Source organism: Phycodurus eques, chromosome 1 (assembly GCF_024500275.1).
Source record: "Phycodurus eques isolate BA_2022a chromosome 1, UOR_Pequ_1.1, whole genome shotgun sequence".
In the NCBI taxonomy this organism is placed as follows: Eukaryota; Metazoa; Chordata; class Actinopteri; order Syngnathiformes; family Syngnathidae; genus Phycodurus; species Phycodurus eques.
In genome coordinates, this window is record NC_084525.1 from 27,810,861 (window position 1) to 27,823,755 (window position 12,895).

Consider the following 12,895-nt stretch of genomic DNA (forward strand, 5'->3'; position numbering starts at 1 on the left):
ATGGTGAGCGCCTAGTGGCCAGGCCGGGCCTGCACCCATGGGGTAACGTGGGTTCTGCTTCCCATGGGCTCACCATCTGTGGGAGGGGCCATCGTGTTCGGGTGCTGTGTGAGCTAGATGGCGGCCGAAGGCGGGTACCTTGGCGGACCGATCTCCGGCTATAGGAGCTGGCACTACGGACGGGGAATGTCACCTCTCTGGCAGTACCCACCCTTTTTGGAGTCCTTGGAGGGGGTGCTGAAGACCACTCCCACTGGCGACACCCTCGTTCTGCTGGGGGACTTCAATGCTCACGTGGGCAATGACAGTGAAACCTGTAAGGTTGTCGGTGCCTGTCGCCGAACCCCCGAACACGTTGGTGGCCACCAGCGGTGAGGGATGCAGTCAAGCTGAAGAAGGAGTGCTATCCAGCCTTGTTGGCCTGTGGGACTCCAGAGGCAGCTGGGGGTAGTGGATGGCCAAGCGGAAAGCAGCTTTGGTGGTCGCTGAGGCAAAAACCCGAGGGTGGGAGGAGTTCAGTGAGGCCATGGAGAACGACTTCCGGACGGCTTTGAGGAAATTCTGTTCCATCATCAGGCATCTCAGGAGGGGACCATCAACACTGTGTATAGTGGGAACTACCACTGGGGTTGAGGGCACCGAGGTGGTTAAGAAGCTCCTCTGTGCATGGGAGTTCGCCCAACCAGTGTACATGTGTTTTGTGGACTTCGAGAAGCCGTTCGACAGTGTCCATCGGGGAGTTCTGTGGAGGGTGCTCCGGGCGTACCGGACTCCCTGATACGGGCTGTTCGGTCCCTGCATGACCAGTGTCAGAGTTTGGGCCGCGTTGCCGGCAGTAAGTCGGATTCGTTTCCAGTGCGAATTGGACTGCGCTAAGGCTGCCCTTTGTCATCGATTTTATTCATTACCTTTATGGACAGAATTTCTAGGCACAGCCGTGGTATTGAGGGGGTCCGGTTTGATGACATCAGTATCATGTTGCTGCTTTTTGCAGATGATTTGGTTCTGATGGCTTCATCAAGCTGTGATCACTAAAGGCTTCTTCATACTCTCACGGGCGGCGACCGCGCTGACGTCACTATCCCGCACGCAGTTTGCCTTTATACTCGAACGCAACCCATGCGCGCAGTTTTGAAAATGTACTGCAGTTCTCCTCCAAGTCAGGGGTGTCGCTACGGCTGGTATTGGCTAGGACACCACAGCGTGGAGTTTCCCCTGCATTATTTCATTTTGGAGACTTAAAAGCCTTCTCTGTATTCATTCCCACAACCCAGTTATGTGGTATCTGCACTGTGTATGTGCAGTGGGACGGGGTCCAAACATGCTGCATCACAGAATACAGCCTCAGTCAACCTAACCACCAAACATGTTCAGATATGTGAGCCAGGTGTGCATGTGCTGTGACATTCCCTAGTATGGTGCAGCAGTGACACGAAGCACAGTCATCAGTCAGGAATGCCGAGGCGAGTTTAAACTCAACGCCTCCTCACACGGCCCACGGCAGGAATGCACGGAGAGCAAGTATTGAGAATTTCGGGACACCATGTTTGAAGAGCCACAGGTTGGTCGTTACGATGTAATCCCTTTTCAGAAGAAAAGATGCAAGAACAAGAGCTTTGGTCTCTGCCTGATTTGTCACATAAAGGTCTTGGGCCACTGTTAGATTTGTTGTTTTAGCAATTCTATAATGACCATGTACTATGTACTGTAACAAGAATGTCACTCAGTTGAGAACAGATATCCACAAAGGCAGGGATTTGTGGAGGAGTTGTTAGCAAAAGTGAAACAAAATAATAATAATAATAACGGGGCATCATATTTGCGTTTGTATGCCCATATGTGTGTTAGCAGACTATTTTCTAGGTTCATGATACTGGGGGATGGACTCTTACATTAAAAGGGACATATTTTGCCAAACCAACTTTTTCTAGTATTTAGGATGTAATATTCGCTTTATGGTGCCTCAGTAAACGTGAAATATGAATCAAAGTCGTCCAAACATTCCTAAGTTCCAGGCGTTTTTCTGCCTTAGACTGAAATCAGATCCTTCAAATTTCTCAACCTTATCTACGTTACTAGGGAAGATCTCCGCCTTCCCTTTCTGCTCCCACAAGTGGGTCTTCTGCACGGAGGCAACCAGTCAGAGGAAAGGGGGCGGTCTTAGCCAAATATGGACAAGGCAGATAAAAAAAACTGAGTCAAACAGAAGTAGCTGTCAGACAAAACCCAGGTGTTTTTTTTTTTAAATGAAATTGACATTTTTAATACTTTTTATTACTGTATTTGTGAGACAGTCACTCTATGAATGTCTAAATACCCACAATACTTTAAGCCATGGAAATAAATAAATATATATATATATATATATATATATGTATATTAAATCAGGCTCATGCACCTTGCCTCTACAAGATCCTAAAGAAACTGATTTAGTGTTAAAAATGCTTGGACCTGAAGTAAAATTGAAGTCAGTAAGATTTCATTTCAGTCCAGTATGTGGCAGTTATGTTTATTAGAAAGTGGTTGACAACTGACTAACTAAGGCCTGGTTGACACATCAGGATTGTTCAAATCTTAAAAGTTTTTTTTTTTTTTTATCTGTGACGGATCCCACACATAATGATACAAAATCTGGCAGTTAACAGTTTTGGTCATATTGTGTGTGTGGTATGCTACGATATTATCAAGACAACACCACACACAAAGATTCTGTTCGACCACCGATCTCGAAATCTCATGTGATCACACCTAAACTCACAAAACCGAAGCAGAACAAACACTTCCGGATATACGCCTTTGTTTCCTGAATGTTCCTGAAGTTTGCTGGGACCAGGAGTTTTGTAAAATGGTGTTGTACTAAAAAAAAAAAAAAAAAAAAGACCTGCTTTGGAAAATACTTCTTGCTGTCTGGGGAACCCACTTTTATACAAAAAAAAAATGACTGGGTGTTTTGCTTTTGTTGAGTCAGGGTGCTTCTTGATTGGCTATATTCTTCGACGGTGGATTTCAATTTCAGGGGTGACCAATTAATTACCTACTTGCAAAGTGACAAATAGATATCAAAGGGTTTCCTTAAATAATCTAAAAAATTCATCATCTGTACGTAGTCCACTTGAACAAATCACCTGAAAAGTTGTTTTTTATTTATTTATTACCACAACACGCACCACCTTTAGGGCAGACAAGCATCTGTCAGGCTGAAGTTTATGGTGGAGTTTAAAGAGAAAGTGCTGAGAATTCCAGAGCAAAATCATCTTTGAAAAAATGTAACCGAAAATAATTAGGGATTGGGAAAAGAAATCTGATGTCAATCATAAAATCGGTTGAAATCTGCTGGTGTATATTTATGCTCTTTGAGTAACTGGCAACTAGTTCAGCCTGTAGTCCAACTTTTGCCCAAAGTCAGCTGGGATCGGCTTCAGCTCCCAGTGACCTTGAAGGTATAGATAATGGATAGATGGATGTTATGTATTTAGACCACATGAATGTTCAGTGTTTATAAATTGGCTGTTAATCCACAACAGAGCTGCTGACGTGATGATGAAATGTAAAGATAAAACTTAATTTTTATTTTTGGGCAAAATTTATTACCATTGGTCAGTCTTTACTTCTTGATCAGCATAGACTACATAATACCACACTGGTTTTAGAGGATGCACAGCCTCATGCATTAAGATGTGATAGTCCTGACCTAGCTTGTCCAGCTGCGCCGCCACAAAGCGACACAGAGACATCTTTCTTTGTACTAAACACGCCTTTTCCTGCCACGAAAGCCACAGAGCGATGGGAAGCAAGGTGATGGCTTTAAAACAGAGGATGGATTGAGTGGATATGAGTGGCCTCGGTCACCCTGGCCCATTTCCAACAGTGTGGAACAGGAAGGGGCCAGGGATGCTGGGATGGACACAAGTCCTCCACTGTTTGTCTCCACCAAACAGCTATGAGATAATACATTTAAATAAATGCCAGCGCTACTGACTCGACTGTTGTATTGCACATCTCCTTTTGTGGTGTGGCATTCAGGTAGTAGTAATGGATTGACTACATATACAGAACATGGTTTAAGAGATTCATTTTTTTCCCTGTGTGGTCCAATTTGCTCTATGTTAGCATGGGAACAAAACTCAGAATCAGACCTCAATCATCCATCCATCCATTTTCTGAGCTGCTTCTCCTCGCGGGCGTGCTGGAGCCTATCCCAGCTATCATCGGGCAGGAGGCGGGGTACACCATGAACTGGTTGCCAGCCAATCGCAGGGCACATATAAACAAACAACCATTCGCAGTCACATTCACACCTACGGGCAATTTAGAGTTCCAATTCATGGATGTTTTTGGGAAGTGGGAGGAAACCGGAGTGCCGGAGAAAACCCACGAAGGCACGGGGAGAACATGCAAACTCCACACAGGCGGGGTCAGGGATTGAACCCCGGTCCTCAGGACTGTGAGGCTGACGCTCTAACCAGTCGTCAACCGTGCCGCCGACCTCAATCATAAGGGATAAAAATCTGACATTAAGATGAAGAATGTATTCTTGTGTTTAGGGCATAATGCTGAAGATGACAAACTTCCTCCCCCAAAAATCGCATGCTAAATCGCAATGGCAATATTTGCTTAAAAGTAACAAACAAAAAACCCTCGCAGTTAAGAGTATTTCCCCATATCGTTCAGCCCTACTTCCTGATTGATGACTAGGTAGTTTTAATTGGGCCCTTATCATTAAAGCTTATCAGCGTCCCAGTGTCGAGGACTTGCTAAGTGTGGCTAAAGGTTTAGCCACATAAACACATGTGATTTTGTGGCTAACTACACACAGGTTTGGCTAGGAGAGTTTTATACTATTTAGCCAGATTGGCTAAGAGGTTTCATCACCCAGTGCCAACCCTGATAGCATACACAGGAAGTCAGCTGTACAGTGTTCCACATTGGTCACATGACATTCCGTATATTGCTATTAGTAGTGAAATCCTTTTTGCCACCATTGCTTTAAGATGACGTAGTTACTACACAACACCTTGTGAATATGGTCAATCAAATTCCAGTAAAAACTAAATTCTTAATGATCAATAATTGATAGGCTACATTGATTTATCATACCATTGCTACTCATCACCTCATACATAAGCGTCAAAGGGGATTTTTGACTGTTCTTGTGGAAATAGACTGGGCCAGCAAATGATGTGGTCATCATGGAGATACAAGTACAGACAAAAATACGACGGAGAAATGGATGTATAAACTGCAACAAAAGTAGGCCGCTGACACATAAACAGAAACAAGTTTGAGTGAGAGGTGTGAACAGGTGATGCTGGTGTTCTCATTAACGACCACTAATTAGCATCAAAACTGGGTCAGAATGTCATTTGTTTCATATGCGTCAACATAAAAAATTAAAAGGGCTTCCCCACAGACTATAACGCACACCTTATCAACAAACCAAAAAGGCCCAAATTAGATACAGTACACATTTAATTTTGGTATTATTATATGGAAAGCTACATAGATATACAGCATATGCAATAAGTACAGAAAATATTGTGTTGAGAGTAGGCACGATCAGGATTTTTGGAGTCGAACTCCGATCAGCGAGTTTAAAAAAATGATAACCGATCACCGATCCGATCACAAGATGGAGCAACGTGTCTATTTAAACGACTTGTTCATTTACTGTCCATACTGTACTTGTGTACTATATACTGAGTGAGTATCTTCAAAAGTATTCTCCAGTCCAGTGATTCCCAACCAGTGTGCCATGAGCGATCTTCAGGTGTGCCGTGGGAAATTATCAAATTTTACTTAACTGCTCAAAAAATTATTCATTTACAAGAAATAATGTATCTTTGTTCCTCTAGTTATGCCAGTGAGGCATAGTGACAGACAAAACAAATAAATGCTCTTCTATTAGATGGCAGGAAGTACATACAGTAATTACTGTGCATCTACTTTTTGTGACATTTTTGTTTGTTGGTGTGCCGTGAGATTTTCCAATTGTATAACATGTTCCTTGGCTCCATAAAGGTTGGGAATCACTGCTCTAGTCAGATCGTGTATTCTAATCAGTCAGGTCAAAGCAACATTACATGACAGAAATAATGGGTGCTAACTTACTCTAATTAAATAACTTTTTTTTTAATTAAATAACTTCTCCCACCCCGAAACTTTAGAGCACGATTCGACAGAACGGCGGCATGTTTATGTACAACCATTCGTGCTAGCAGTAGCTTGCTAGGCTACATAACTTTTAGTTGCCTGCCTGCGAGCCGTATCGTATTAAAAGTATGTGAACATACCTCAAGCAAGCCTTAAACGAACGTCCTCTCCTGTCCTGAGCACCGGTCACCACCAACACCCGTTTTCCCCCATTTTCTCCTCATCGATCCACTCTTATTGTCGTTGACCCGGTAGCGAGTGTATCCGGTCGCATTAGAGTTGACAAGATAAAGCCCAATGATCGTAAAAAACAGGATGTGCCTTCTTTCCATAAGGTTTGGAAATCACGACTCTAGTCAGGTCATGTATTCTAATCAGTCAGGTCAACCAACATTACAACATGACAGAAATAATGGTTACTAACTTACTGTAATTGAATTACTTTATTGTAATTAAATTACTTCACACGCACCGAAACTTTAGAGCAGGATTCGGCATATCGCCGGCATGTTTACATACAACCGTTAGTGCTAGCACTTGCTTGCTAGGCTACATAATGTTTTGTTGCCTGCTTGCAATCCTTAAAAAACAATGTACTGGCATTACCAGATAATTAGCAACCCTTTTTCTGCTCAGTGACTGTTTTTCTTAATGTCTTCATGTCTCAAAATTGTTCTCTGTCAACAAAAGTGTTCTTTGTCAATTGACTGTCTGTTGTCGTACTAGAGCGGCTCCAATTACCGGAGACAAATTCCTTGTGTGCATTTTGGACATACTTGGCAAATAAAGATGATTCTGATTCTGATTAAATGAACGTAATCTCCTGAGCACCGGTGACCACCACCGCACGTTTTCTTCTCCATTGTGTTCTTATAACACATGCGTCGTGATGTCGCCATGCTAACGAGTGTATCGCATTTGAGTTGACAAGATAAAGCCCAGTGATTGTAAAAGACGGGATGTAGTGATATTGGAATACAAGATTTTATTGCAGTAGTCTAACATAGTGCAATCGTCAGACCAAATTTCTCTTGTAGCCTGATCCAGGCATTGTGTGTTATCTGTCCCACACTGCCAACATTTTTTTTAAATAACTTTATTGGGTGTCAGATATTTAGAGTACTAAGTCAAAAGACACGCGACAAGGCTAAAAATAAATTAGCTTTTGGATTCAAATATACTGTACACGATGGCGACACAGAGCAAATATCTTTTGCGGAGCCGATCAATGACATCATTGATCGCCGAATTAGGACATTAAAGCCGATCAGCATAAAATGCTAATTATTGGCTGATACCGATCAAGCCGATCAGATCATTGTAAAGTCTAGTTAAGAGCCCAAGTTGGTTTATAGTGGTCTGCCTGCTCTCTGACCAACAAGCTTCCTCGACCAGATAACATCAGAAACAATTACAATATGTCCTCCAAAATCAGTGCCAATTAATCCTTATTTGACCGAAAGGAAAGTGGGACACCGGCGGGATCAAATGATGATCTCAGCATGCCGTTGGGCATAGTGTGCTCATTTTAGGGGAAAGATCACAAATTAGTCGCGCTTTAAAATGACCTTGAAAAAAATATATATTTCGAGTCTGGTCTTTTTCATATGGAAATACTTCACCTTTGCACGTTCACATTACACTTCCAAAGACATAGACGTTTAGAAGCAAAGAGTAGTCGATGATCAGTGCTTGAAATAATAAAACGAAGTTTCCTCAATTGATAATAGGAAAACATAATGTGCATGGCAAGGAAGGAGGCATTAGATGCATTATGGTACAGATCAGGATAAACGTGCGTAACATTGGGGCCAATAGGGGAGTGACCCACTGGCTCAAGCTCTGTCTGCTGGATGACAGCAGATAAGAGCTGTGGTTACAAAAAAGCCACTTTGCAATGTGCATTACCGCTACAGGAAAGAAAATTAAAACACAAATGGAAACAAAGTGAACAAAGAATTTATAACTAGAACACTGGTGCACACGTTTTACACCACTACAATATTGGCGCATGTTTTCACATTAACCAGAGCTGTCAACCTATAAAAATTCCTTTCCAGAACAATTTGTCCAAATTTGTCTCAGTTTCCATATTTTAAATATTTTGTCAAGTCATAATCATAATTGTTAAGAAATTAATATTAATATATATCAATATTTGTCCTTTTAATCTTTTTATTACGTCAACCTTGTCGTGGTGGACGCAGTTTCAGCCTGAATCAAAGTGCCAGTAAATGAGATTTTGACGTTCCATAATCAAAAATATCTGTGTTTATGGATTAATTCACCTTTGCCAATTCTGTTTTCAACCCTGGCAACAAAAAAAATCTATTCGGGCGTGCTGTCTATTCGGGCGTGCTGGAGCCGTCCCAGCTCAAATTAATTTCTAGAATTTTAGACAAAAGTTAAAACACCAATGACCTCTCGGGGGCATTCAAGGATTGTCCACTGTCATAAATTTAGGTCAAATCAATATTACATGACAGAAATAATGGGTGCTAACTTACTGTAATTAAATTACTTTATTGCAATTAAATTACTTTAATAAATACTGTTAATGACATGCTTACTCTAACTTTCTCACTGTCCCAGCTATATGAACGGGTGTTGTCCAGAGTTGGAGTCCGTTTGACTCCCCCCCACCTCCACGCTGCGTTGCTTGAATGCGGCATTCTCCTCATGTATATTCTTCAGGTGCTCCATCAAATTTGTTGTGTTGAAGCATTTAGATGAACTTCCCCACGACGTACTTCAGTTGTCCACGGAATGCAAATAATTTATGTGTTGTTTGTCTGAGACGCCGCAAAATAGTGCCACGCCAACGACGTGTTTTTTCACCGACAAGATTGAAAAAACTTTATTGGCCGTCAGACAGTTACAGTACTGCACAACAAGACGTGACAAGGCTAAAAATAAACTAGCTTTTGGATTCATACGCGACGAAGACGTGGAGTTAAATGTTTTGTGCGGAGCCGATCGATGACGTCATTGATTGGATCGGCGACTTATGACATGAAAGCCGATCTGCATAGAATACTAATTATCGTCCGATACCGATTACACTGATCAGATCGGCGTAAAGTCTAATATTTGTATCTCTAAACACGTATTAATTGGCCTGTAATTTAGTTTTTCAAAGTTCGTCACTCTCCATGAAAACGCGGATGCAGCCAGACCAATGTGCATTGAAACGAGTCAACGTTGAGTGATTTCAGTAACAAAATACCGATGTTCCGTAACATTTGGCAGCTCTGCATTAATCAATTGAAGCTCACAATTCCATCAATCAAATATTGACACAGCTAGAATATTAGGGACTGTGTTCTATGAGAGAATATTAGTATACTTTCACGGCTGTAATTTTTTTGTGCATACTTACACCAGTGGAATATTACGCCGATAGCAATCTTAGAATATTATTACATCACCGGTGGTGCATAGTTGTATGATGAATATTACTTGTTTTATCTCTTGATGAAATGTACACAATTAATGTAATACAATAAATTTTGGGGCTGTTTGTAATCCTCTTACAATAGTTTGTTGGACGCAGCTTAATGCCATATTATTTTAAATACTCATTTATAAGACAATGCCATAAATTGTTTCACTTGAGATCCGATGGAATTTCATACTGGATATACTGTATGTTGGAAGGCATTTTCTTTTTTAACATGCCTAACTAATCGCCAGGTGCATTATTAACTTAAATAAACGCCTCCCTCCAATAGTATAATGGTTAACTGCTGAGCCCATTTTGAACTCCAGCTGCTAACCAAAGAAGCAACATGGAAGCAACTGTCTCTCATATGAATTCAAATGTGGATGATGATTTTATGTTATGTGAAGAAAGTGTCTGCAATGTTTATGTGATATGACATTGCTTGGTGTGAGAAAAGGTCTCTGGCTGGACCACCCCTAAATGATCCTGTTTCCGCCTCCCTAAGTAGGTGCACAATTTTGAAAGTGGAAGTGACTTGTCCTGAAGCCGCAGGGCCCGGATGGCTGTGGAAACAAGTGGCACATTGATCCCAGCCGGGCCCAGTGTATCACTCTGACAGACAGGCTGACCCACTATAAGGAGGAACAAAAGGCTCCAGTCCAAAGCCATGCTGGCAATTAGCAGGAATTTCGGCTCAGAGAGCCCCTTCCCACCGATCTCCATTCGAGGCTTTTCACTGAAAGGCATTCATTGGATTCCAAGGAGCATTAGGAAATACCAAAATATGTGCACAATGAAGCAGTACATTGAGAAACACTCAACACAACATTTTAGGACATCTGTTTGCATGTTGCCAAAAATCCCTAATTCTGTCAGAATATACAAAAATAACTCTTAACATAATCTGTGGAGGATTAGTCTAATGCACTGCTGAAACGCAGATGAGAGCATGATTCAATGTTGACTGAAAATGTATTGATGCTCCTTTGATGTGTGTCACTGAGAAAAAGGGGGGAAAAAAAAACATTTTACATTTTCTCGAGGATTATGGAGGAAAAACAAGTCGGAGTTTTCAGGGCGGGTCGACTTCAGAAAACCTCCGAACGCATGTGACGTTCCCAAGTCACTAAACCAGGTTGGCTCGTCGAGGACGTGCGCGCTGACTGACGCGTCCACCCTTCCACTAATTACAGGGCGCATGATTACGCCGACGTCTGGGCAAACCTCGTTGTTTCCATGAGCACCACATTAGAGATGATACTTTGCCCTTGGAGTCACGCTACATGGAATAGACTAATTGTGGCAGCATGACAACTGTTTGAACACTTTTGGGGAAAAGAAAACCCTGTGAGGAATGATTTAAAACAGCCTCTCCCACACTCATGGGCATGAAACTGTCTAACTGGAAAAAAAGTATTGGTACAGCTACAAGAAGGAAAACAGAGTTGGTTCCCTTAAGATTTTACAGTATTATGAATGGCAAAAATAGGTTGGAGTGTGTCTGTGGGATTTTTTTGGTCCATTTGTAATGTCAGAGGAGAGGTCACTGGTGTTGGATTTGAGAGGGGAGAATGTGTTCGATGGGCTTTTTCATCCACATCAAACTTGAGCAAGCATGCCTTTGCAGACCTTGTTTTGTGACTTCATAGGAACAGAAAAATGGCCTTCCCCAAACTGTTCCCTCAATAAATGGATACATACAATTGTCCAGAATGTATTCTTTTTATCAATAAATAACACTAGAATTCGCCCACTGATTTTATAATTCATTGATGAGGTCCATTGACATTCTTGAAGGTTCTGATTTTGTACTTTGTAGTCAAATAATTTGCCGTTTGGTTTAAATCAATGTACTGTACCTTGAGGAACCAAAATAGACTGCAACTACACTATTCCTGACTGTGTCATAGCTTTCATATGTCCCCTGATGTCACATTGAAGCTACATCTTCCAATGCGCAAGTCAAATAAATTAAATTCCAACAATGGAACCTCTAAGGTTGAAGTTTGTTTTGTTCTGTTTTTTTAGTTGACCTTCAATTTGTTCAGATTTGGGAATTATTTTTTTTTTCATAGGAAAACATACACAGAAATAATCCTATGACAGGATTAAACTGCTGCGTCAATGTGAGTCTGCATACATATTGTTGAGGCTGCTCCTTCTTTCTGAATAATTCTTACCAAGAAAAAAGGCACAACAAGACAAAGAAAGAGCAAAAATACTGGGGACTCCATTACTACTTGGAGACGAAACCCAAAATTTGTGCGTAAAGTCGAAAGGTGCTTGTCTTGTCACTTACCTACGCTCATGTGTAGTGAAGTCATAATTACAGTAAATATCCGCATTAAAAACACTTCTAGGTCATAAATAATGTACCACCACATGGAAAACCAATGAAGTCCGGCGGTAAGTGAGCGTGTGATCAAGTGACGCGTGATGACGTATCGTTACGTAACCGCGAAACCTTGTACAGTATGTAGGTAAAAAAAAAAAAAAAAAGAGGACCCCTGTGGAGACGGGGGGTTTCCAGTAAGCAAGATTTCCAGCAAGATTATTAAAACTAATCATGTTAGCTATGACATAGTCAGTGTATTTGTGAAACGGGTTGCAAAGTGTAGCGCGTTGTACCCATCTTTTATTTTATTTTCTTTTTGACGCAGTGGTTATCGTTAGTGAACTAAAGCCAGTTGGAAAACAAGAGCAAGTTAACTCACCCAACCCACTCGTGGAGGTATGTGGTGGTCTCTTCTGGTTCCGGTCACGTCTTTAAGTCAAAACATTAATGTACACGCAGAAGGTCCAGAGAGAAACACCCAAAACGTCCTAGCTCCTCAAATTAGGCTTTTGTCGTTGCTTTTTTTTTTTTTTTTTTTTTTTTGAGGGGTTGAGACAGTGGGGAGACGAACGACAACAGCCACACTGCGTGCCACGATTGAAAGTCGACGAGGGGACGCCGGTGAGCTGAGGTCACATTGCGGGGAAGCTCCCACCCAGCGCAAACATTTCCACGCAATAAAAAAAAAACTAACACAAACAAAACCCCACGTCCCTCACAAAAAGTGTTGACTTTATGCGTGGAAAAGCGTTCCAGTCGGCCGTGCAAGAACCAGTTCCGTCCAAAACACCGGGATGTGTCAGGAGCAGAGGCAGGGGGAATGGGCGTGGCCTTAGCGGAGTGGCGACCACTGATTGGTGGAGGCTGTCATCCATAAATTAACCCCTGGTTGCGGGTTATGGCGGCCTATATTGGTGTGTCCACCTGGGCAGCCAAAATATGAATGGAAGGAAATTGATTTCGTTGTT

The 12,895-nt window shown here is 41.9% G+C and overlaps 1 protein-coding gene across 5 annotated transcripts in view; it reads right to left on the minus strand.

Moving 5' to 3' along the window:
* The window catches only part of src (v-src avian sarcoma (Schmidt-Ruppin A-2) viral oncogene homolog), a 65,897-nt gene extending 53,159 nt beyond the window's left edge, over positions 1-12,738 (minus strand). For 4 of the 5 annotated variants that reach the window (XM_061685820.1, XM_061685846.1, XM_061685828.1 and 1 more), the window contains exon 1: positions 11,892-12,298. In XM_061685820.1, the coding sequence (XP_061541804.1) occupies positions 11,892-11,976 (85 nt within the window). In that variant the 5' untranslated portion in view covers positions 11,977-12,298. The other variant, XM_061685854.1, reaches the window with a different exon arrangement.
* Positions 12,739-12,895: the final 157 nt, after the last annotated feature.